Genomic DNA, 25,903 nt, shown 5'->3' with positions numbered 1-25,903 from the left:
AAAGTAGAGACCTCCCCCACGCTGATTTGGCATTTAACACTGAGCACGATGTTTACTAAGGAACGTTTAGATTAGGCTTTTCCTTTAAGTCATTTGTTTCTTTTGTTCTCACTTCCTAATTATAGATGAAATTTCCTCTCCTTTTGTCTTGCCGGGGAGCTGAGTGGCAGCCCTGTGGCTGTGGGGCAGGAAGGCTGCACCCCTGGGCGGGCGCACCCCTGGGTGGACGCCTTGGGGCTCCGCCGTGTCCCCCGAGGTGTCAGTTGTGTGCCACCACCCGTCATTCCTCCAGCCGTTAGCTTTTATTTCTTCAGTGCCATTTCCTTCTACTTGTCCTGCATCTCTGGAAAAATTCTAGGAATTATCATAGCCCTTTGCGAGACCTTTGGTTGTTTTTTCATTGGACCAAGGCAGAGGAATGAAGAGATGCCTCCTTCCCCCTCTTCATTTTATCTTTTGCCTTCCAGCTCTCCGACCTGGGCAGTGTGTGTGCATGTGTGTGTACACACTTAGGCAATGACTTGCACAGCACTCTGCAGATTGCAGCTGTAGCTCTGCATGGCAAAGTTGCTCTGATAGGAAGTGCTGTCTAGCACTAAATCATTGTATGCCTACTGTAAAGAAACAATTCTTGATGGAAGCCCTGTAACTGGAGGTGTTTAAAGTTAGACATGACCCTGCACTAAATAGTATGTTCCAAAGAACAATCCTAGATTTAAAATAAATCCCAGCTTTAAAAAGTCCTCAGGCTTTAAAAAAAAAAAATTAAAGAAAACCCCCAGAAAATTTACTGGCACAAAGACAGAAAGGCTTGCCTGCCCTGTATTGTGCTGATAAGATAGACAGTTTAAACTGTCCATATTTGATTCCACAGCTGAAAAAATAAGCTAAGAGGTTTGTTCCTTTTTTAATTTCTCTGGCCCGTGTGTTGCACAGTGTTAGCCATTCCGTGTGTCTCAGTGGAAATTGTAGGTAGGCATCAGCATCACTTCCAGTGTGGCTCTGACCTTCCTGTGTTTTCAGTCCTGCATTCCTAACTGAAGTCCCCAAAGCAGTTTGCTGCTGCCATCATAGCCAGTCTGGCACTGTGGTCCAGGGTTGAGGCTCTGCCACACTCAGGTCTGAGCACATCCCCAGCCTGGCAGTGGAGCCTTATATCCCGCTCTGACCGAAGCAAGTGGAAATTTGCTCTGGACTTCAGTGGGGCCCAAGTTGAACATGGTACATGTAATCTGTTTCCAAATATTTGGCTTTAGGAGTGCGTTGTTCCTGTAACAGAGCTGTTTTGAACACAGCTCAGAAGGCATTTCTACTGACTGCAACTTTCAAGCCGGGCCTTTGGGAATTTGCTTTTCCAGCTTTGCCAAGTTTGCCACATTCCTTGGACCACCAGGTCAGGCAGGAACACTCCCAGTTCTTGCTATGTCCCCTTTGAAATAGTAGCTTTCTAGAGCATAAGCTGGCTTTTACAGAAAAACCAAGAGTCATTAACAACATTAACTTTAGTGGCAATTAGAATAACATATTCTTGACTGTTGGCCAGATTGTTTAGGTCATAGGGTAAAATATTCTTCTTGTATAAAGCTCTGCAGGCCTTCCACTGTGCTACAGGGGGAAAAAAAAAAAGGTAAAAAAGAAAAGAAAAACAAAAAGCCCCCCAAATCTGTTTCCTGACATTTTGGGTAGAGTAAGGTGTACTTTCAAGGCTGATCCCTCAAATTGTCTCTTCTCTTACTCATAAAAGAAAATTGTTAAAGCCAACATTAGAGATGGCAGGTTCATTTAAAAATTACTAATAACACCTTTGTGAAATGCAGGGGGATTCCACACACCACCACCCCCCCCCCCCCCCTTAGAATTAATTAGTGATCATTTATCCTAAAACACAGTGCCAGCAGCTCCCTTCTGCTCGTGTTTGCCCATACACTTGTGCTGTGTACAAGTATCCTGGTGGCGGGTGGGAGCCGTGTGCCCATGGTGCTGTGCCGCCTTCACAGAGGTGTTCCCTGCACAAATTCATTGCAGGTCGGTAACTGTGATTATTGGGGTTTTTCTTAGCAATCTAGATAGAAACTACTTACTGTTGAATTAAGTTCACTAAAATCCAAGACCATGTTAAAAATTAGCTGTGTCAGTAAATACACTTGTATGTGCTTGATGCTACAGGGTAGCCACTGGTCTTTGGAGACTTCAGAAGGTGCCATTGGTTCTGGCCACCAAGAAGCCCCTTTGCATGGTAACACACAGACGTGTCCCCTCAGAGCCAGGCCCAGCCCCAAAATCACACCTGCACCCAGTGTCAGCAGTGCCTTGGCCCCCCGTGGTGACCCCAAACCTTTCGGCAGTGTGCTCATGCCTGTGTGCACTCGTCCTGTCCGCCTGCACTGGGGTGGGGTGCTCCTGCAGTTCTGGCTGGCAGGAAAATTGCAGGTTAAATTTGTGAACTACTACAGCAAAACTCCTCAGAAATGAGTTCCTGAGGAATGCTCGTGGCCTGCTGTCCTCATCAGGGAAACGCAGCTCACCACAGGAGCAGCTGGGCTGCTTTTGAAGCTTTTCCTTGCTGGATGGACCACCCATTCCCATCACCGCCCTGGTGCTCGCTGGCTGTTTTGCTTCCCTGGGCAAGGACCTAGCGTCTCCCCAGGGCCGCCTGCGCTCCGCACCCCGCACCCCCCATTGGCAGCTTGTGGTCAAAACAGTGGAGACGAAGGTCAAAAAACCAAGAAACACCCCCAATTTTTCTCAGCAGTGTTTGGTTTCTACAGGGCAAGCACCAAGCATGTGGCTCGGCAGAGGAATCTGAAGACCGTGTTATTCAAAGGACAGTAACACTGAGGTGTGGCAGACATTGTACAATTCCTTCAACTCACTGAAAACAGAAAAAAAATCTCATTTTAAAGCAATGTTGCATTTGCTAAATAATTTGTGCAAGATTCACTGTTGTGTTATTTGACATACAACTCTGTCAAGCAACAACGCTTTTGAAAAGTTGCCTAGAGGATCAGATTTCCCATTCAACAGGGAATTAAAAAATGTTTCTGGAATTTTGCTTTGCAGTCAGGAATCTATTTTCTTATCTCACATTGTACAATTTATTTTTCCTAAAGCAGTGTGCTAAATTATTTGTTATTGTTGGACTCGGTCGAACAGCTTTATCCCTGGTGTAGTCATGAAGTGTTGGAGTAAAACCAAGGTTGAATTTGTCACAGTGTACTCAGCAGATCAGCTGGTCTTTAGGTTAACTGTCAAAAGAGAAAATTTCTGCTAAAAATGTTAGTGAAGGTCCCTTAAAGCTCCCCAAAGTTGCCTAAAAACTTTCTTCTTCAGGTTGTGGCAAAGTCAGTTCAGAAGTGCTTCCCTGAGGTCTTTGTCGGCAGGCGGCATGGAAGCAGGTGGCAGTTCTTTAGGTTAGATTTATATACTTGGACTATTTTTATAGGTTTCTGTCTTATAAAACCGGAGAGTTGACATTCTGATTTATTAACTATCAAGTCTGCAGGACATACAGGCTTTAAAAAGATTGAATGAGCTAAAATGTTTGTGATTGTAGTCTGGGATGAGAGACTGTATAAAGGTGTGCCAAGTAAATACGACAAAATGTAAGTGATAATTTGAATATGTACATTAAATGATGTGTGAAGTAAAGCGAAGCTAGCATAGCTTTAAATGTGACTTACTATTCGTGAAGTAGTAGTATAAAGAGAACCAGAATCGTGGTTTTTTTCATTACAATACATTTTTATTTAAGGAAAAGTCTATAAAGCATGAGGTTCAGCCAACAGTATTTTATTGAATAAACATAGTACAGATGATGACTTACAATATGGAGAGCTTAGTGAGCAATACTTTTTATAACCAAATCCTTAAATTCATTACTGCTGTGTAAGTGGTATATCTGATTTGTTAAGACGAACTTTATATCTAGCCCTTAATGGAAATTATGTAGTAGAAACGTATGTATAATTTAACAGTAAAACAACCTGAAAATGTGCAGATCTGTTAATTGCTAAGAAGGATGCTGTGATACGCCACAAGCAGGCATTGATTTTTAATATTTCCATTGCAATTCGAAGGGTACGTCACGTTACGAGTGCTCCATGGAAAACTGCAGACCGTTTTACACCGGTTGATTTATGTTATCATGCGCAGTGCAGAAGATGGTATAAAATGTGCTCTGGCTGGATAGTGGTAGCAGAGCTTTACTAACGTGTGTGTCTGAATTGCAGTGCTTGTGGTAACCAGTTTTCATCTTTAATAAATTTTATTTTTCAGCTTTGTTTCACGTTCTTAACATTGGTTGTCCTTTATCTTTTTGGCGCTGATCTAATTTTAGAAACAATTCATCTCTCTCTTTGTTGGCATTTCCTTAATGGCTTAAAACCCAAATGCATCCTGAACCAACAAGGTGGCATCTCCCTCCTGCCTGGCTGAGAGCAGCTCCAGGGCTTTCAGGGTCAGCCGGCACGCAGTGCGGGATGATCTCTTCTGCTGGAAGAACCTGCAGTTCCATTTCACTTTGCTGGATGATTTCTCAAATGTTCCCACCTTACCAGCATGGTGTATTCAGAGTGTGCGAGTGCTCGCAGAGGCGGGTGAAATGGTGCAGCTGTATTGCCCGTGTTGGTGGGGCATGTGTGCGGAAGAGGCACTGGCATCTGTTTCAGCTGGTCGCCAAAGCCTCATCAGCATGGCCAGCATGTCTAATGGATGCTTTCCCTGCTGAGAGGGCAACAGGGACTTAGAAGGGCTTCTTCACCTCTACTGCCTCCCTGGAGAGCCCAAGTGTGGGTCGGTCACAGTGCTGCATGGAGCCATTGGGTGCAACTGGCTTCAGGCATGCCTGGGTGTCCACTGTGGCCAAGGGGGTGTTCTGGAGTCGCGAGGATGTGGCTGCAAGCCCATCCCTCGTGCCAGGCCACTGAGTGCGTGCTGGGGGGACTGACTGTGGCTGGCTGCCCCTACCTCCCACCCCACTGCCAGTGGAGAGGCAGCTGCCCAGCCATGGGGTGCACGGCCCCCTGGCACTGGGGTGCTCCTGGGGCTGCCAGAGACCTCAGTCTCCCTCTACACTAACACGCATGAAAACTTGTGGGTTTTTTGGAAAGGTGTGCTAGCCCACACTCCGGTCACAGATAAAAATAAAAAATATCTGAGAGACCTGAAGGTCAGATGAAATGCCGTTGGCTCCCAGCTAGGTTGGCACAACACAAGGCTCATCTGCCCAGCAAAGTGCTGCTCGTTAGTTCAGTGGGACCTCTCAAGTCCTGGGGTATACATGCGCTTTGGGGGACTTCAGCTACAGCATTTTTTTTTTCCTTGTTGTTACTAATATTGGGGGTTGGAGGCGGCGGGGAGAGGAGAGCATTGAGAATTAAAATTCAGCACATGCCTTTTCTTTGCAGGCTGTAATTAATCTTGCCAATTTTTAAAGCTTTGAGAATCTGGTTAAGTGATAAAACACTAACAACTTTATATGACAGAGAGTTAGAGGCTCCCGCTATACACCCACCAGAGAAGATTAGGAGAGAGTGTTTGCAGGATTCGCACTAAGCAGCAGAGAATACAGTTGAGAATTGTTGCACTGCGTGATATAAAAACCACATTAATATAATGAAAGGTGTCGGGAATAATGTGAGAGTGGCTGTAATTAAATGTATCTTAATAAGTGCAACATCCTTCTTAAAGCTCTTATTTTTCAGATGTCTCAAACTTAGAGGATGTTCTTGCTGTTGGCAGGTGGCCTGGGAGGAGAGCTGGAGAGTGAAGCGAAGGACAGCCGGGCCCTGGAAGAGAGGAACAGTGTGACGAGCCAGGAAGAGAGAAATGAGGAAGATGAAGACATGGAGGATGAGTCAATTTACACCTGCGATAACTGTCAGCAGGACTTCGATTCACTGGCAGACCTGACTGAACACAGGGCACACAACTGTCCTGGAGGTAATGTTAAACTAGCTTTACAGTTCTGACAGGTGGTTAGCTGGGTAATTGGACATAGCAACAGCTTGAGGCCTCAAGTGAGATTAAAGAATTAATAATGTAATTTTACAGTTAATGTAATTTTATTGTGGTGCCTTGGGTAGCCTTTGTTCACTCCTTTAATAAAATTAAAATAAAAGCAACAGCTTTCCAATTGGAATCTGTCAGTAATTACGTTAGACAAAAATGTTGTGGGTTTTTTTTTTAATGCTAAAAGTTTCAGGCAGGGTATTTTTCCCTCTCTCTCCAAATGTAGGAAGATTAAAAAAGTTAAATGACTGAAGTGTGCAAAACTCCCAGGAAGAAAGGCCTCTGAACCCCATAAAAGAACATGACGATTTCTGAGATTAAAATTCATAGTGTGAGTTTCATAATCCCACCCTAAAAATACACTGTTCTCCCTAGGTTATTATTGCATTGCCTTTTGAATTTTATGGAAGTGAGGACGGCATCAGCCTACGCTGATCTCGATTTTACTTTCTGTAAAGTAAGAACAAGCTCAGAGCATTGGTGTGAACAATTGCAACATATCTTGCTTTTACATGGCTGCCTTTGCATGGCCAGTGGTAGCAGCAGGTATTCTGCAGAGCACGCTAAGTCGATTTATGGGGGTAGTAAAAAGCTTCACAGATTTTACCAAAGATTAAATAAAATCTTAGGAAGGGGAGTGTTCATATGTATTTAAATCAGACATTCTCATCCTTCACCTTCCTGGAATTGAATATTCTACTATCACTTTTTCCTCTGCACTCGTCCACAATATTTTTAGGTAGTTGCTATTATGGCAGACGGATAGGTTGAGGCTGGCAGAGGTCAGGAGAGTTAGTTTCTCCTCTGATGCAGCAGTATCCCATCCTCCTTCCCCTGAGTGCATATTTCTCACTGGCCACTTAATTTGTTTGGTAATTAGTCCATGTTCTCTGCTCTTCTTTTGGGGCATGAGTAAAATGATGCTCAGCCAAGAAAAAATACAGGAAATAGAGCACAGCAAGGGAGGGAGGGCCAGGTGGGGGCTTTGGCTCAGTCTGACTCCCACCCCGAGAACATCCTCCCCTGTCTTGCTCTGGTCTGCGGAGGAGGGGACCCCCCGCTCTCATTCCCGTCTGCTTGCTGGGAGGGAGGACAGAGGGACGTTGGGGCTTTTCCCCAGCCTGCAGGTGGATAGGGATTGCAGTCCTGCGCTGGCCCCCAGGGCTCCTTGCTCTGCGCTCTTGTTTAAACCCTACATAGGTTGCAAACTTGAAAGTGTGTAAAATTGAAAGGCTACTTCTTGCAGGGTAATTTCTTGGCCAGCTGACAACCATGGCATTGGCCTGAGATGTCTGCAAAGGACAGCTGTACTCTACTGCAGGGTAGTAAGCAAGAAAATGCCACTGAATAGAAAAACCCTTGTTTTCCAAACTGGAAGGCGAGGTGCACAGCCCGTGTGGACATTGGTCCTTTCCAAAGGAGCAGCCGCAGGGACAAGTCGTTCCTGACACCATCCTGCATGGGGAGCGGGACAGGCAGGATCGCACCAGGGCGGGCAGGCAGGCAGCCGCAGGGCATGCCTCCAGCAGCTCTCCCCGAGCGGCCGCTGCTCCGTCGCTGCCCTGCCTCCTAAGTTGTGCTGGTACAGCTGCTTGTGATGCTGGGGGTGAGCCCCACCAAAAGAAAGGCTGTTTTTAGCCCAGGTGTCTGCTTGGGCCTGGTTCACTGTGTGGTCCCCCAAACAGCTGTAATGGCACAACTGGGAGAAGTGGAGCAGGGCGGAGGGGTGCGGGTGCTGCTGGCGGGGACTCCAGAGGAGGAACGTAAGGTTACGACTGGTGACCGACAGGGCTATGAAAAAGAGGCAAATATATTTCCTGAGGCAAATATACATTAAAACATCACAACCTAGAGATTCTATTCGTATCAATACAGTCAGTGTTTTCACACCTCAGTTTTTATTTATTCTCAACATAATATTCTGCTAGTGAGAGTAAGAAAAATAAATGTTTTTGGGGACTTATCAAAATAATTTGTTAGTATTCCCATTGCTAATTTTTGATTCCAGGTAGCATAATTTCATCTTCTTTTACTGTCTTCGCACATGCTGATGATTTACAGAGACGTTTTGTCATAAAAAGGCACCATATAACTATCTGCATATACATGAAATAGGTGCTAATTATCTCCATGTGAGGATATCCTTGTTCCAGAACAAGAGTGTCTGTTTTCTATTTAGTTTAATCCAGTGTCCTGAAGTGATTTAAAGTAAATAGGAAGATTGCACTCATATATTCTGGAATGAGAATGTTTCCATGAAGACACTCTGGAATATTGCTTGATATTTACATACCTTAACTTGAGGGGGAAAAAAACCAAACCAAAACAAACCCTTTCAGATCCACCAGGTTGTTTGATAGCCATGATAATTTTTGTTGAAAGCATGCAAAATGCATGTCTTTGTTCAGTTCATCTGAAAAGACTTGCACTACCTGGGTAAAAATCTAAGACCGCGTTAGGAAGTGTGGTATATTTAAAGATTTTTTTTACCCCACAAAATAAGCTATTTGACTGTGTCCTTAGTTACCCTGCACTCCCTTAGCTTATAATGCCTGCCTGACACATCTGAGGTTGTAATGCAGTGCCTGACCTCTTGGCAAGCTAGGTTTTCATGTCTTAATCTGAAGCAGGGTTTTCAGTGTCTACATGGCTCCAGATCAATACAGGTAATATTTGTAGTGATAATATCACCAGGCTGATAATACAACGTAACTAATGACTTCCTTTGGGATACTGAAGTTAGGAAAGTATTGTAGCTCAGGAGTGTTGCAGGATTACAAGAGATCACTCCAAAGAATAGGATAAACCATCTATTTCACTGGAATCCCTTAGAAATTCATTATGGTGCGCTGAAGTTATAATACAGTTTGAACGCAGCTGCTTTGACATGTAAGGAGGTAACAAACAGCCATTTCCCCCCTTGCTTTTTCATGTATTTCAGACTTGTTTCTTTGAGGACAAAACACTGCTGAAATCTAGACATCTCTGGTAGCATAAGTGCATGGCATTCCTTTTGATGTCAGTGTAGTAGAGATGTTCTCCTTCTGACAGAATTAGGTGCCTTTTATACCTTTTGCTCATGACTGATGTCTGTGATTGCAGGTTGTAGGTTTCCAGTGTCTACTGGGATCTGAAAAGGGTCTAAATGGGGGCAGCTTGTACTGAAAGAACATCACATCTCCTTACCGGCTCATGTCTTCCCTTGTCTCCCAGCTTGCCCCCACAAATGAGCTCTCCTGCAGCAGTCCTGGAAATAGTGCCTTAAACAAGTAGCCAGCATCTTGAAAAATACTCCGAGAATAAATAAAAACACCTAGTGTATACACTGGATGTGTTAAGCTTTTAAAATTAATTTAAAACTCACTGGTATCCCACGTCCCCTTAACTAGAGAAGACTAAGTAATTGCCATCGGCATCATGTGCAGTCTTTTTTACACATTTTTTTGCACACTGTTGTTACAGTATAGGTGTTGTAGCACGATGCTATCTTACAGCATTAGTGACAAGAGTAAATAATTGCACATGGATTTACAAATTACTGTGTCCTCCAGCCAGCACCAGAGGCTGCATACATCAAGCAACTATTCTGTGATATATCATTGTCTGGTGGCTAATGCCGAGTTGTTTGTTGTCTGATGAAAAGTGGCTAAAAAGCCACGAGATCTGCCATTTTGCTTGTGTATTTTAATGCACCTGCATTAGTCTGGGTTTAGTTGCAGTATTTTATTGTGTTATTTTTGCTTCCTCCACCCATGTCACCCCTTTCCTCCTATGGATCAGAATAGCCTCATGTAGGCTTTTTCCTTCAGTTTCTCAAGTGAATGTAGAGTGTTTTAAAGCAAATTAGCGCATCAATGAAGCGGACAGAAGTAGGTTTCGGTGGGGTCTCTGAGCATTTCATGAGGTCCTCTTCTGTTGTTGATAACTTTACAGGTTGTCTGTTTCAAACAGCAGCAGAGCTATATATGGATATTGCCAGCTTGGAAGCAGCTGATTTTTCTAAACTACTGTACGGTAGGAACTAGTTTATAATTAAAGTCTTGCAGTTGCTCCTTTTAAATGCCCTGTAACTTGTACACTAGGCTTACGTTTGAAATGAGGTATTGTAACTGTTTCATGCTAGTGTATAATTTTGCATTTTCTTGTATTTCACCTGCTACAAGAATTATAATCGCCATGCAACCGTATATGCGGGATGCTTACCCAGAAAACCATATACGGCAGCTTGTCAACAAGTGACAACGTCTCATGAATGTTTTTGTCAGGTGGCACTTTGTACTTCCCACCGACAAAGAGAGACTTCTTACGTGTATTTCCAAAATTAGCCCTCCCCCAAATTGTAATCTTTGGCTGCACCTGATTGGCAAGTCAGAGATTTTCTGTCTTTTTGCTGCTGCTGTTGTTGCATCTTTAAATTAATGAATTACTGATTGTCCTCCACAAAAGAAACTGAAATACAGTTGTGAAAAAGCAGTGTGGAAACTTAATTATACACCTAGTTTATACAGCTGTGTCTCTAATGACCTACTGGCCCTAATTACTGTGTTGTGGCTCAGTCTGAGTGCTCTTGTCCTTGCCAGAATTCTGCTCCTTTCTCTTAACCTGACTAGTGTTTCAAGCTAAAAAAAATAACAAGTTTCCTTTTTTTGTTCTTTTCTACATTCTCATGCTGAAATGCAGTTTTCCTTCTTTCCAGAGGTCATAGCAGTGTTTTAAAATTGGCACCAGAAAAGCTCAGTAATATCACAAACTGTAAAAACATGGATTTTCCCTGGAGAACTCAGTTCTCACTGTCTAGATCTGAAAATGGGCACCGGGGCAGTGTTTTTATTGTCAATCACTTGGAGGGCTCCGAGCGCAGGCCTCTGTCCTTAGCTTGTCCCGGGCATCCCCTCTCCAGGTGCGGGGGCAGGAGGGCTCCCGAGAGCTCGGGCAGCCGCCTTGGCTGTGGTGGCCAGGTGCTTCGCCTGTCTCCCTGTAGTTAGTATTTGTGCCCATCAGTGCTGAGAGCTCTGAAACCCCAGATTATTGTAGGGGTACGCTTGGCTGGAAGCTGGTCCAGGGTCCGGCTCCCCGACTGCTGTCACCACACAGGTGATGTCTGAGTTTATCTGGAGGTTGCCAGCCAGCCTGCGAGGAGGCTCTTTCCAGGACTTGTGCCTACACATACCAGAAAATTAGTGTGCTGATAAGGTGCTGCTCTGCCTGGCTTTCTATGGAGGTGCTCAGTGAAATATGCATTTATCACATAGAACATAAACCATATTCCCATATCTGAATTTGGATCTGAAATCAAACAGAAGCACAGTTGCAAATTTGATGACAAACAAGGCATATGGTAGCCTTGCCAATACAGTGGTTTAGCAGTGCATCCTGTGCAATGTGTTTCCTGAGCCACCAGCACTGGCTCTGCACCCACACAGGGCGTTTGGCATGAGTGCGGGCTAGCCGCCTGCAAAGGTGCTTTTAGTGTAGCATTTAATGTATTGCATACATTTGTGAAAGTTGTCCAAAGTGTTATGCTCCCTAACAGCATTGCTTATCTGGCAGATCGGAGGGTCATCCAGCAGGTGAAGGTAGGTGAGACCCTCGGGCTGCTCCGCTCCGGCCGAGGCACGTGGCCCTGCGCTCAGCCCTTCGGCACGTGCAGGCGTTAGCGGGGGCTGAGCCTCAGCAATTTCTTCTCGGGCAGTCTCTTGGATTTCGCAGGTGTGCCCATGCCTGTAAGGATTTGCGGTGGGGGGGATGACTTGAATTTAAAACAACGTTTGCTTGCCATAAACACCCAGCTTGGGATTTGCTTTGCGGCCTCATGGAGGGTCTCCCACAGCGGGGGCAGGGCGGTGAGCCCACGGCAGATCCCCAGCTGCGCGGGAGCCGGTGCGAGGAGCCGGGCAGTGTGCTTGCCGATAAGAGCGTGCCAGTGCGCCGCGCGCCGCCCCCCGCAAATCGCCACGGCCACCTTTGTGCCAGGTCCCTCCGGGACGGTGGCAAGGGACACAGCACCAGGCACTGCGCGTGCAGATAGGAGCACTGCCAGCACGGCTGTGGGCCGTTTGGTTGCATGTAACCAAAACCCCTGGTTAGGAGGGGAGGTAATGAGCTATCTCTACCCCTTTCTCAGCCTCCACGTAGCCAGCAGTCATCACGGACAGCCTGGCTATGCATTCTGAGGGCGCACAAACATTTCTTAGCAATGATGATGTCTTTCCTCAAGCAGCATGTATTTTTCACACAGGAAGAACGTTTTCCCTGTCATTTCTAAACATGTGGCCCAGTGAGGAGTTGAGGACGACAGGTTAGCGTGCCTGTATTGGCAAGGGACTGTTTCGTTCTTGCTACTTTAATTGAGTTCTTTCATCTACTTTTATCTAGTTCAAAAAGTAGTCTGCAAAGGAAGCGCAGGTATACATGAAAATGGATAGAAGAGAAAGTGGGTGCATGTTTTAAACAAGGCTTCTTACAAAAAGCGAATGGCCTTTTGAAGTCTTGAACAGTTTGGCACTTGGCTGTCTGAAAAGCTACTCTCGCCTCCTGATACAGCACTTTCACCTCCTGATACATTGCTGCATTGGAAGTGGGGAGATGAACAAAGACCGAAGCACCCTGAATGCTGCGAAACAAGAGCTAGCTGCTAGGTGCTGGCCGTGAGAGCTCCCGCATGCAGCAGGACCTGCATTTGGGAATGGGAGCCTGTCCAGCTCCCCCCTGCACCACCCCAGGCCTCACGTGGCCCTTCTGGGACACGAGGGGTGCCCAAGCTCCACCTCTCCTTCTCCCCCTGCTTCAGATTTCTGTCTGCAAAGGATAATCCATCGTGGTGTTGCAGCAGAGGGAGTATTGCGTGGGCCTGTGTAGGGCAGGTTTGTTTCTCAGCATTATAGAAATACTAGTAAATAATGAATGTTTTTTGAAAAACAGGAGGGAGGGGTTGCAGTAGAAAGGCTCCTTCCAGGGCTGGAGCCTGCCGAGTGCTGCAAGGGCAGCTGTGCCCACAGGAAAGAGGATCGCTGCTGCCCTAAGCAGGTCCCAGCATTAAGGAGGTTGTAGACAAAACCCAATATGTGAAACTCAATTCAGAAATGCAGTGAGGATAGCCTGGAGACTACAACAGATGCGTGCTTGTTATAAAGTGGGCTTTAATAATGCCTTAGAGAGCTTGGTGGAGGATGCGCTGGGGTTGTCCTGTCTCAGATGGACAAGAGCGCAGATTGTTTGTGGCTAGGGCGCTGCTGAAGGGCGCGCGTTGCCTTCCTGTGGGTTGTTGAGGGACAAAACTCTTGGCCCTATCCGCCTTGGCGGATTCAGAGCTGTCAAGATCTTCAGACTGCAGATGTGAGCAGTGAACGAGAGGTGCATTGAAAGTCTGCTTTTTTCCCCCGATTTCTTCCCCTATCCCTTAGCAGACCATTGGGTAAGTAGTCTTCATATAAGGATGGCCGTCCTGAGCCAGCCTGATGGTCCCATCACACCATTTCCTCAGAATATTCTCCTAGCTGTCAGCAAACTTATCTGGGCACTTCTTGGTGCTTTATATTTAAATTCCACGGATAATCTTCCATGAATTTCCGTTTTGAAGTTTCTTGTTGAAGCAAAGTATGCATTTAGCATTTCCTGTGGCGGGGACCCAGAGTTCAATTACGCGTTCGGGAAAGTATTCCCTTTTGTTCACTTCAGCTTTGTTGCCTGCTTTCGTTTGATACCCTCCGGTTCTTCTGGTGGAGGAGACAGTGAGCGATTGCCCCTTTTCCACCTTCTCCACCCACTCATGCCTGAGCAGACTTCTTTTGTTGCCCCCTCCGCTGTCTCCAAATCCATATTTGCAATCCTCTTACTGATACCTCCTGTATCTTGACCCAGAGTAAGAGACTGAGGCACATGGTAAAGCATGGCTGATAGGACAGCAAGTGGGTCAGCTATCTCCTTCATCACTAGCGCTAGAGATACGGTCACGTTTGTGTGCCTGTCCTGGTTCCCGAGCAGGAGGTGAGGGATAGTACTTGTCCTGGTGTGAAGACCTGGCAGACAGAAAGACGGTGTCTGGCCGTGTAGGGGAAAAACAATTAAGACTTCAATGTTTATTAAGAAAAAAGCAACCAGCAGTGCATTTCAGACACTCATCACACAACATAATTTTGCTGTTGGAAGTTGTGGGATTAAAAAAGTCTTTCTAATGCTGATTTCTTTGAATTTGTAGAATATAAGTGTTTTTTTAAAAAAATCAATTAAAAATAAAGGAAGTGTGTGTACAAACATTGTCAAGAATTCCTATCTTTCATTTTTTTTAAAAAAAGCTCTAGAAAAAATCCCCACAGAAGTTCTGTAGTGCATATTTGAATGCTTTTGTTGTAGCCTCATTAAACTTGGCTTGTCTGCAGATACAGCTGGCATGTTATTAACTGTGCTCCAGGCTTGGGGAAGCCAGAAAGCAGCCTCCACCCCCCGGTGCCGGCTGGCTTTAGGGAAACATGCCAGCATGGGTTGGTCCTCTTCAGCTGGCTGGCTTTGGGAGTGCTCGCTGGAGCATCTCTGCGTGGCCTCTGGGTCCAGGAGCCCAGGGCTCAGCCCGCCTCAAGTGCCGACTTGAGGGAGGGCTGTGTGGTGTCTTCCGTGCCGGCCAGCAGCCTGCACCCGTGCAGCACAGCAGTCCCTTGTGAGCAGGATGGATCCACCAAGGTATGTGGCCTCCCGTGGACAACCTCAACCAGGTGCCTGCGTTCTCCATAAGGGTCTCGTGCCTTTCTTTACTCTGGGCTGGCAAGAAGCAAATTAACGATCGTCTGCCAAATAGTTTCTCTGTTCTGAACAAACTCGTTATTAGACTGAACCAGTCAAATAAATTGAATAAGGGAAATATTTTCCCTGCACCTGCTGGAGAGGCTGTTGCTCTCCAAGCTGGGTTTGCACATCAGAAGACCTCCACCAGAGGTCTAAGCAGCTTCTGACTTTCTTCAAAGCTTTGGCAACAAGTATGTACCTTTTGAATGCTGTTTCATTTAAGTAATTTTAATAGGTATTTTTAATTGTAAGATGAATTTTTAAAATAGATTTCATAATTTCATATTCACGTCAAAACTGTTGTAAATATATTCAGTAGAAATTTCAGTTAAATAATATGTATTAAATATAGGTAATGTTATTCAAACTTCTTGCTTATTACAACCAGCTTTCATTGTCTTAACTAAAGAAAAAAAAATTGATTGGGGGTTTTCAAGGCACTTGGTCTGTTCATGTTAAATACTTCCTAGGGCATTTGGGCACTTTGTAATCTTTAAACATTTAGACTAGCAACTCCTTTCTGATACAAGGAAGTACTATTCTTATTTTTATCATCATGGAATTAAGAAGTCAGTCAGCCAATCTGGCTTAAGTTTTGACTGTTACTGGAAGGGGTATTCTTTCCTTCCATCTCCTACCTTATGCTGGTACAAGGGTTGTGTTGTCTTTGGGAGCTGACATTGCTGATAATTAAAAGAATTAATTTTTAGTCTACGCAGCTCCCGGATCTGGTGCCCTATGGAGCTGCACAAGCCTTATGTCAACATGAGGGGGCTGAGAGGTCAGGGTTTGGGGGAGAATTCAACACCTTCCCCCTTAACAGCCTGAATTATTTTGGATGAAAATTACTGTTAACTGTGGTTCCACCAATTTGCTAATGAAATTGGTGGAAGAGCCAAGGTCTTTAATCCAGGTGGGTTTTATTGCTGGTGACACATGTCATCGTGGGGCTGAGCTTCCTCTTGAAGGCACCATTTTTTTAGCATGTGGGTCCATCTCTTCTTTAGGTTTCCTTGAAAATCTTTCTCAGCGTAATGGTGAAAGACTTTTTGGCTCCTCCTTATGTTGGTACTCAATTACCGTTAGCCTTGCTGAGGAGGACATAAGGAAAGGCTGAAGAAGCCCATTGCTTTTCTCCAGGGAATCTGTTACATTAAACATTTGAATAGATTTTTGAATGTAATTCCCAGTCATTTCCTCTACAGTGAACTCGGTTCACTCATGCAGACTTTGTACTTAATGATATCTCTTAAAATAAATGAGATTTGATATAATTTATATTAAATGGTCATTTTAGAAATCTGCTAATTATTCATTAGAAAATTTGGAAAGACGGAAGTAGAATAAATTCCCTTTATGACCTTGCAGTCTACAGAAATATAAATATATACACCTGTGTTCATTTTCTGTGAGCAAAACTGAATGCAGGTGATTTACTGTACTCCAAGAGTCATCTAAGCAGATTTGAATTACATTGTTCAATTTGCGTCAATAAACCATAGCAACCAACCAAGCCAAAACCAGCCAAAAATTCAACATGCCACTAGGACAGTTTTTTAATATTTATGATAATACTTAGCTTGTGGTCTGTCTCTGCATCGCATGGGATTTTTCTTTCGTGAGTTCTTCTGGTTGTCTCCTCGGGGTGACTGCTCTCTGCCCTTCCCTCTCCCTGTTGCCTGTGCCTGTCCCTGTGGGCTCCCTCTTCAAAGGCTGTTTCCTTGCTTGCTCCTTTCTGGACTGCCACCATTTCACATCTTGCTCGTGGCAGTCTTTTCCCTGACGCTCTGCTGGCATTTGCCCTTTCCTGGCCCTGCATGTAACTGAGTCACTTCACAGTTTATACATTTAAGTTGCACCTTGCTGCGTTACTGTTTTCTTCTTTACTCTCAGTAGCAGTTGCTCTTTTGTCCGTTGTCCCAGACCCAGGTCTTCCCTGGGGCTCTGTACACGTGCAGAGCCTTCCTTGAACCATCCCATGGGGACCAGCATCTACAGATCTCCTCGAGGTGCTCCATGAGTCTGCTCCATGTCCTGTTTCGGAGGCAGTCTTAGCTAGGTTCAGACAAGCTAAAGACGTATGCTAGTCAAATTTTTGTTCACAAAACCTAGCAAATTATTTAATTTGCATTCAAACTGCATCCAGATCCAACCTGGGTAGCTGCTTGGTCTCACCTGACAGCCCTTCTCTACTCCTTCCTCTCTTACAGACACTTGCCATGGTTTGTTTTACTAGAGCTGTTTCATGTAGGAATTGTATTCCGTTAGGTGTTTTAATAGTATCCAGTGTAACTGGGTTTGATTTTGACCGGAGCCTCTGGCACATAGAAATAGAGCAGATAGTATTCCTTGCTTTTTATGGAGATTAAACTGTCATCTTTAGGAGGCAGTCACTAATGCTGTTGCATTCCTCACAGAAATAAGGCAAATTTAACCTATTTCAGAGTAGGACTTTCTTGTCTCATAGCTTAAATGAGACAATACTGAGTTTTCTGGCTGCCAGTTTAAACTCTGGAAATGCAAACATCAGAAGGGAAGATGCTCTTTAGTTCAATAACTAGTTATACACATACATATCTATGATGTACAAAATCCTTAATTTTATGTTAATCAGTTAAGTTTTGAAGACCTGACTAGCTAAAATAGGCTGTATTGAAAATAACATCATTACTTTGGGGGAGCTTCTGTCTTAATTAAAAGAGAAACTAGGAGAGCAGGTCCTTAAAGCAAGTTGGGGGGAGTGATTTTGTGAGTGGTACTGGTGTTGGGAAAAGTGCAATCTGAGTTAGCAAAACTGTCTGCTTTTCCAGTGGCTGCCACAGTAATTGGCCGTGCATGTCTGGATCACCAAGTGACAGGCGGGAGGCTCAGCTCTCGGAGAGCTCAACCACTCCAAGCAGGGGGAGAGGGAGGGAGGGCAGGAGGATGGGGAGAAAAAACAATTTGTGAACTTGCCCCTTTTGAGATAGCAAATGCTCCTCTCCCTGTGCCCAGGATCATTGCTGAACAGCCGGCAGCTGCATCCCACTCTTCTTTTGCTGTCAGCGAATGTCACTGCAGAAACCTCAGTAGTTTCAAGGAGCCACTATTTGTACATAGGGAATAGAGGAAACTCGTGGATAGAAATGTTGTGGTGTGTGGGCTGCTCTGGATTTTACTCTGAGGAAGATGATCTCCACAAATGTTTTAAATTAGGCTATCCTCGATAATTCTGGTGGTATGGAGCCCAACCAAATTTCAAAAAAAATAAGTTGCACTGTTAAAGCAGACATGAAAAAAGTGAAGGGCTTAACTTTTTTCCTGAGGGTGATAAAACAGCACCACACAGCTGAAAATCAATCTGACCTTCGCCCACGTGATGCTGTTGTCTCAGTCTGTCTTTCATTTCCTTTGGTTGAGTGAAGGCCATGGCATTCAGTAGGGAGAAAAGCCAGAGGGAGGTGGGGAGAATCCTGTTTTCTCTGGAAAGGCTTCAGTGCTTGCATAAGTTGACTCCATAAAGAGAGTTACTGTAAAACTTTGAATTATTTCAGTAAATTAAAAAAAAAAATTTCTTCTGTTAATAGCCAGCAATCATATTAAGGTAAAGAAGATATGTGCTGTAAAAAAACTCACAGTGTTTGTGATATAAAACATTCTGTTTTAATTAAACCTAGAATTAGTTGGTATTTTGAAATGAAGGCTTCATGCAGCAACATGAAACCTGCACATTCATTTAAAAACAGAAATTTGTACCCAAAGGGGGGAAAAAAGGCCAATTATTTTTTCCAGAGATACTTTAACATTCTGTGTTGCAGGCTTTGCACAACCAAAGAGAAGGTACCCAGGTACACGTATATTTACATATACATCAATAAATCAACAGTTAGGGCTTGTGTATAAGCAATATTATTGATTTTCAAAATAGAGGTACAATTTCAATTGGTGAACTACTCATTTTGCACAACATCCTGCAACAAGTCGTTCCCACCCCATTTTCCTGAAGACAGAGAATGAACTAAGAGAATGAGTAAAATTCTGTGCAGAATTTAATTCTATTAACAGCACCAACAAAGGGGAAAACTGCGTGCGTAAGCACGTCTTGATATTCTTTTTAACATCTTGAAAGCAATTAAAAGTGCAATTCATAGCTGTTCATCCAGTTCTCTGCATCTTCCATCCTCATTGAATTTAAATGCAACCCAGAGCCAAAAAGTTGCTAAATATTTCTTTTGGAAAACAGTAAGTTTTCCACACAGGCTTTACAAAACTAAGATTGCTGTAAGTTCTGCCTACCCTAAACCGCAGCTTTCCTGATTCATCTCATCACACACAGATAGTGTCCTTTCAAGTCATAGCCATAAACTACTCTGTTGCTTTATATTTTTGTGCTATAGATACCCTAGCTACTGCAGCATGGAGAGAGTTAGGGCTATCTGCTGTTTTCTTTGTTCAGTAGATGTTGCCTGTTTTAGGAAGGTCTATAAGAAATGTCAACTTCTTGTTAAAAAGATAAAGACAGAGATTGGATTTAGCTGTAGAGATTAATCTCTGCTCCGTAAAGGTTAAGAATTAAACAATTTGTTCATTAATCTATTTGGGATGATAGAGATTAATTTGCGACTGTAGCTTTTTATTTAAGTGTGGTTTGTCTGATGTACCAACTGTTGCGGACACTGTTTTACATGGTATAAAAAAAACAAAACAGCAAATGTAAAAGATGTTGGGACCTTTTCCTGGCGAGCTCTGCTACTCAGGTCTCCATGTGATATGCCAAAATGCTGTTTGCATAAATGTAGAATTTAATAAGTTATCATTCTGATTAACGCCATTAACTGCTTAACTACTGTAGAAATTGGCTTCTGAAGTTGCTTGATGGTAGCTGTTGCTCTCCACGTCATTCCATTTGCTGTCTCGCTGGGGATAATGGTATGCAAGGGAAAGCAGGAAGGTCAAGGATCTTTTTGTTTAGTCTCTTTGCACATTAAAAGTTCTATTATGTGTTTGTATTGCATGTGGTTTCCAGTCTGTTGGCTACAATGCTTTCAAAATCCATTGATGATGAGTTTGTGCAGCTAAATATATCTTGTGGGTTATGACTACCAAACTATCACTTTGTGTAGCAGTCAGGGCCAATATTTAACAAGTGTTTTTCAGAATGAGGACTTTTGAAACCAACTCAAATGATCATACAAAAGGGTTAACAGAATTGCTAATAGAGAAGATGACAGCAAACACTCAGTCTGTGCGGGCGGTGGGGGTGTTTGGAGCTCTGCTATGCTATTTGCGGGGAAGTGGTTCTCAGATTGGGGTTTTTTATGGTTTTTTCTGGGGGTGGGGGAGGGCTGTGGTATTGTTGCGAATGACACAGCCGCCACAAAGCTGAATGGAGTTGAGAAAAGTGGTGTCCTCTACAGCCATCCCTTTCTCCGCCCCGGCGAGAAGTAGGGTGCAGCATGCTGTGGTGGGGGCATGCGTGGGGGCCTGGTGCGGGCTCGCCCCATGGCTTCCCGCTGCCCCATTGTGTGCCCCCCTGCAGGAGCGGAGCCGTCCGTCCGTCCCCCCCGCGGCTGGCAGGGCACGCGGGCTCTGCCGAGACCTCACTGCTGCTTCTTGCCCGACATTTAAGGGAACCCAAAGCCAGACTGCAGGATGCAGCCGCATCCTAAGGGCTGGCACAGCCTCCTTGCTTGTTTTCGCTCTCCAGCTAGTAGACTGACCTTTTAAAAAAACAGTTTCAGCTGCTGTGAAACACCGACAATAGCCTTAATAGATTTCATTCCGGTATTAAATAGCTATGGTTACATTTTGATAATGTAAACTAGCAGCCATAAGCATGCTTTAGCTGATTGTTTCAGGCCGCATACAAACTCAGGCAGATGTCACTGCTCCTTGCCAGGCATTAGCACAAGATACTAATTTTCTTTTAAAATGAAAGCAGAGATTTTATTTTTTTAAAGCAATTTGTGTTCTGCCTGCATGAGTACCTTCACACCTGTCAAGTGAATCCAGTGTTCGTTCCCGAGGGTAACGTGACATCTGGGAAATTCTGCCTCAGCCCAGACTGATCCCCTTCGCAGCGTCTTTGGTATTTTGAATTGAAATGGAGTTACACCACCACACATCATCCTTTGCATTATTCTGTTCTGCTCCAGTATATCCCTGCTTTTGTAACTTTCGGTTTAAATCCTGCTGTCGGGCTGTTTCAGGCGTGTTGCAGTTATCTGTAAGCTGTCGTGCTTTCCACTGTGGGGCTGGTAAGCTCAAAAACATCTGCAGGCAGGGTCAGTCCAGCTTGCTAGTCTTCAGAGGATATTTACAAAGTTTCATAAGGCTTGGACCCATACCCACACCCATCTTAGATGCAGTGTCTACAGATTTATCCCCAAGAGCCTCATACAAGCTTTGTTTGTATTACTATCTAGAGCTATCCCACTGCAGAAATCCTCAGGAGAGAGAAGTGGTCAAGAGTACTTAGAAACATCTGTTAAAAATTCAGACAAACACTACACTGTCACTAGAAGCAGTTAGGATGGGGCGAATGAAATTAATCATGTGGTGCTACAGGAAAAAGGGACATTTTTTTTTGTTCCTTCACTTTTCCTTAGAAATTGATAGTTTGGTCTGTAGGTAGAGGAAAACGCCCCTGCAGAGCACACTTGGGGTGGAGAGCTGCTTTTTACCAATGTCACAAACTCACTTGAGAGCCAAGCCTTGCAGTCTTACGGGAGCACTGTTTCCAGAGTACTTGCGTTTGATTCATCACACGCTTTCTACTTGTTTCAAGACACCCTGCATTAATTGTGCAGACCTAGAAAGTGGCAAGGTTAGGATATAAAAGTGACTTCGCTGTGACTTTCCTACTGCTTGCCATACTTAGGCAAAAGGGAAGAAGAAGTTGTAGCAACAAATCTAATGGATGAACTCTCCAACTGGTTGCTGTTTTGTGTGTGGCTGCGTACTGGATTCAGTGAGTACTTGAGAAATATTGGCATTTGTCCCCGATGATGTGTCATGAAGTTACAGGCGATTTGGCAGAAAAAACAAGTTTTCTTATGTATGAGGCCAGACTCGCTATGATGTTGTGTTTCTTTGTCGTAGAGTCCAGCTCAGCCCCCCACCTGACCCCATTCCCCATAGAGTACCCTCATCTCCTTTTCCCATCCTCTGCCTACAAGCAGGACAAGAAGCAGCACGAGCTGTGCTGGCTGGCCGGGTGGCACACATGTGCTGATTGCCTAGGACAGGCCCAAGAGCAGGGATAAGTGCTGACTCTGTTCTTAGCCTTGCTCTCAGCAGAGACATGAACTGGGGTCTCTGTCCTACCCAATCAAAGGTAGGTTTGCCAATCTTATAGAAACTCAATTTCTATATGAGGAACTCAATTTCTCTCGGAGCGCTCTATCCCCAGTCCGGTGTGATTCAAAAGTTAAAAGGAAGGGACAAACAGTTAAGACATATGACAGGCAATATGATCACATAAACCTTGTTTTCTTAGGATGCCAGGCTGAAAAAAATGAACACAAAGCTCCTGAGAATAAATGAGTCACTTCAGATTGAGACTTGATGGACAATGTTGGCTTTGTTATCACTCTGCAGGTAGCAAGGGGATAGGGTTAGGGAGAATTTCCAGAAATGTAGGAGAGTCGTTATTAGACGGGTAAAGCTTCCTCTGCCACGCATCCCCTGTAGTGGACCCCACGTTACCCTGGTCCCTCCTCCTTTTAGGAGCCTTTTGAGGAAAAGTCTCCTGTGACAGGAACATCTCTCAGGTCTTTTCATCTGTGAGCTGCCAGGTGAAAGAATGGGGCTAGAGAACAAAAGACGTTCAGATACCGCAGACAAGCTTTTGTAGGATCTGCCACATCAGCTGTCTTTTATAAGGTCTGCTGTATTTTCTGTTGATGGTGCTCTTCCCCCAAGGATTTCCCCACACCTGGGAATGCCTGCCATAACCCGCACTGATATTTTCCTCAATGCCTTTCATTTCTGCATACAGATGGAGCTGGGATATCACACACTGTCCTTGCCCTTCTTCTGTTCTGCTCCTTGGCAGTCCCAGCTTTCCTGGCTGGGAGCTTTCATCCCACCTCCCTCTCAACCTTTTTCAGGAGGGGCTTTGCAATTATTTATAAGCTAGCTTGTCCTGTTTTCTGACATTTTCAGTGTAGTCTGTGGAAGAGGAAAGCAAAGTATATGTTCTCTGGTTTTACAGGGAACAGAAAATTTGAAGTAAATGTTGCTGGTCTGTGTTAGCAAGAAATACTTGGCTTTTTAGGAGGCAGGGAACCCTCCCTTTAACATCAGTGGTCTGGGTGGAAAAAGTCTTAGTGGCCTGTAACCACCTCTTGCCTTTGTGTTTGGAGATCCTGGAGGGGCAGGCAGCCAACTCCCTTGCATGCTTGTCAAGGGGAGGCTGGCTGTCCTGCTTATCCTGTATTCCCACTCGCCATCCTCAAGTGGGTTTTCTCTCTCCCTCCTCCTACCACGTGTCAGAATAAGAAGCACCCTGTGATTTACCTCCTTCTCCTTCCAATTGTTGTGTTCTGGGCTTTGAGATTTTCCAAAATACATCATGGTAAGAGGCAAAGCTATAATGATTTGGGCCATGTAGCTCCTCTGGAGGCATCTTTAGATTCTCTGAATTAAATACATGTCTATTAAAGCTGAAGAGCAGCATTTTCTCATTTTGCTGCTGCAAATAGGTGGGAGGAGTGACTAACGGTTCCTCTGGAAGTAGTAAAGTGGACAAGCTTGTCTGCTGCCCAGTGCTACAAGTTGGATGATGCACTTACCTATTCACCCTGTCCTCCACCACATCGATGTTTTGCTTGCCTACATGCATTGCATATGCGCGAGAGAATTATAGGTCTCCTAGCTACCTTCTCTTTCAAAGATAACTCAAAATACAGAGTCTCTTCTAAGGAGAGATGCATTCCCCCTCCAACGTTATGCACACAGAAATCAAATTTCTTTTGCTTTTGACCAACCTTAGACAAAAACTGATGGTTGCAGCTGAATCTCACTTTGAGTTTTTCATTAGAACTGTTCAAAGCAAACTACAGGGTGGAGGCTGTCATGTGAGCCAAAACTAACCTCCCTGTTCCTTCCAGTGAAGCTGTATTGCCAAATTTCACACAGCCGTGTTCTCTAGCACCTCCTTTGAACACAAGTGTGGTTCTGGAGGCTGTTTTGAAGCTCCCACTTGAAACACCCTCTGTGAGCTAGTGGAGCATTTTCTGGCACTTAAGCTTCTGTATCTGGTGGCTGTTTGTGCTATACAGAGCAATGAGTCATGGCTTGCTAAAGGAGAAAAAAGGATTTCTTAGAAAACCTTTCAGGAAAGCTAAGGTTGTTTTTCGGCTGGAAGTGCTGTTGGTGTCTGTGGTGAAATTGGTGTGGCAAGTCACCTCTGCAGTGTTTCTAAGAATTACCAGATAGTGTAGCGGTTCATCTGAATACTCTTTTTGTGTGATTTTTGCAGCCAGTGACTTCCTCCTAGTATAGGGTATTTCTTTCATATTTTTCAGTATCTGGACTGCTGGGTATAGGCCCTTGTTCCTTGCTATACTTTTATTCTTAATTATATACTTGAATTACAAAAGTGCAAACCCCCTCACCTCCTGCTGAAATTTTGAGGAACTATGGGTGGTCATCATCCCAAACAGTCAAGTAATTGTGCTGCAGCCTTCAAGTTGGTTCCTTTCCGTAGTTTACCAGATCACTAATGTTTCAGTTGGCTGGCTCTGAATTCATGACGGCAGTACATATTAACAGAACTGAATGTGCTACTACAGTCTACCAGCCAGCTTGTCTGGGACGTTAGCATTTGGGATACACCAGCAGCGCTGTCAGAGATGGCACTGCAGGGTGGGTATGTGTGTCTAAGCGAGCAGGTAATGGGCACAGTGAGGATGCTGCTGAGTGCTCCTCAGCTCAGGCAGGTCCCCAAGTCACCATCTGGGATTCCCCGCAGCGGGGCTGAACAGTCTGCATTGGTGTCTTGGCTGCTGGGACTTCCCTGCTATCACAAACTAAATTACAACTGGTTTGGATGCGGGCAAAGCTCATTGCAGACACCCTTCCTGACGCAGCAGGGCCGTCCCTTCATGGGAAACGGGTGTGGGACACGATCCTTCCTCTGTGTCCCATGTTGGATCCATGATAACAACTAGCGTGGCTGCTGCTGCCCTACTGACACTTGGGTCGTTCCCAGGTATTTTGCCTTTTTTGCACAAAATAAAAATATAAATTCATGACAGCAAGAAAAAAAAGGAAGTTCTGAAATGCTGTCGTTTAATTCTTACATTTCCCACTCTGCTTTAAGCCTGTCCCTGAGAAAGAAACAGCCATTGAACGAGGAGGCAGTGAGGAGAAATGCAGTGCACCTTTTGAGCTGGTCTGGCAGCTGCTGCTGCACAGACCTTCAGATAATGAACCAGACCTCAGTTGCGGGGTGACTCCCCACGATAATGTGTGATATTGAGCTATTTATAGGACACAATACCTGAACCTTGAGGTGGTGGATTGGCAATGTTGCCCAAGCCAAAGACTCTGGGAAGGTACTCCTGAAAGCAGTGGGTGAGCCTGTGCACGAACCTGGGAAAGTATCTCACGTTTAGAGGGACTCAGTTTACCTGTTTATGGAGAAGTATGCAGAGATCAGGACTGGCATGTGGGGGACGTTTACTCTTTGTAATGATTTTGACACCTTTGGATAGAAAACTGTATTTCACTCTTAGTTATTCTTTATTTCATTGGTATGACTGTGTGCACAGTTGACTTTTTCATTCTCAGCAGATTTCCAAAACCTATTTTACTTTCTCTCCCTTTTTATTTGTTTGTTTACTTAAACTCCAGATAATTTTCCTCTTTGGAAGTCAGAGTTTTTCCAACATGATTTGATAGGAGGACAATACAATCCATCTGGAACATGCTCCACACCCATCAGAAAATGCCCCTTACTCTCAGCTAAAAACAACAGCCTGGGAGTTTTTGCTCCTTTCCAAAGAGCATCACTCTGTTTGGGGGGCAGGGGACACGATCAAAACAGTTTAACATGAATTTATCGTCTACATTTTTTGAAAGTCTGTCTCTTGGTGAGAACTTATCTCCTGTGCTACATTCCAACCTGATT

General features: G+C 44.6%; 1 protein-coding gene across 4 annotated transcripts in view; it reads left to right on the top strand.

Annotated features, from left to right (window-relative positions):
* The window catches only part of ZNF423 (zinc finger protein 423), a 237,833-nt gene that overhangs the window by 65,974 nt on the left and 145,956 nt on the right, over positions 1-25,903 (top strand). For 3 of the 4 annotated variants that reach the window (XR_012652210.1, XM_075040191.1, XM_075040190.1), the window contains 2 exons: positions 5,740-5,940; positions 9,943-10,023. Coding sequence is in view for 3 of the 4 variants with exons in the window: in XM_075040191.1 (XP_074896292.1) it covers positions 5,740-5,940; positions 9,943-10,023 (282 nt within the window). In the remaining variant the exon portion in view is untranslated. The remainder of the gene's footprint in view (positions 1-5,739; positions 5,941-9,942; positions 10,024-25,903) is intronic. The other variant, XM_075040192.1, reaches the window with a different exon arrangement.

The sequence above is a fragment of the Buteo buteo genome, chromosome 11 (genome assembly GCF_964188355.1).
Source record: "Buteo buteo chromosome 11, bButBut1.hap1.1, whole genome shotgun sequence".
NCBI classification, from domain to species: Eukaryota; Metazoa; Chordata; class Aves; order Accipitriformes; family Accipitridae; genus Buteo; species Buteo buteo.
Note: the sequence above shows the minus strand (reverse complement) of the source record. Positions and strands in the feature narration are given on the sequence as shown.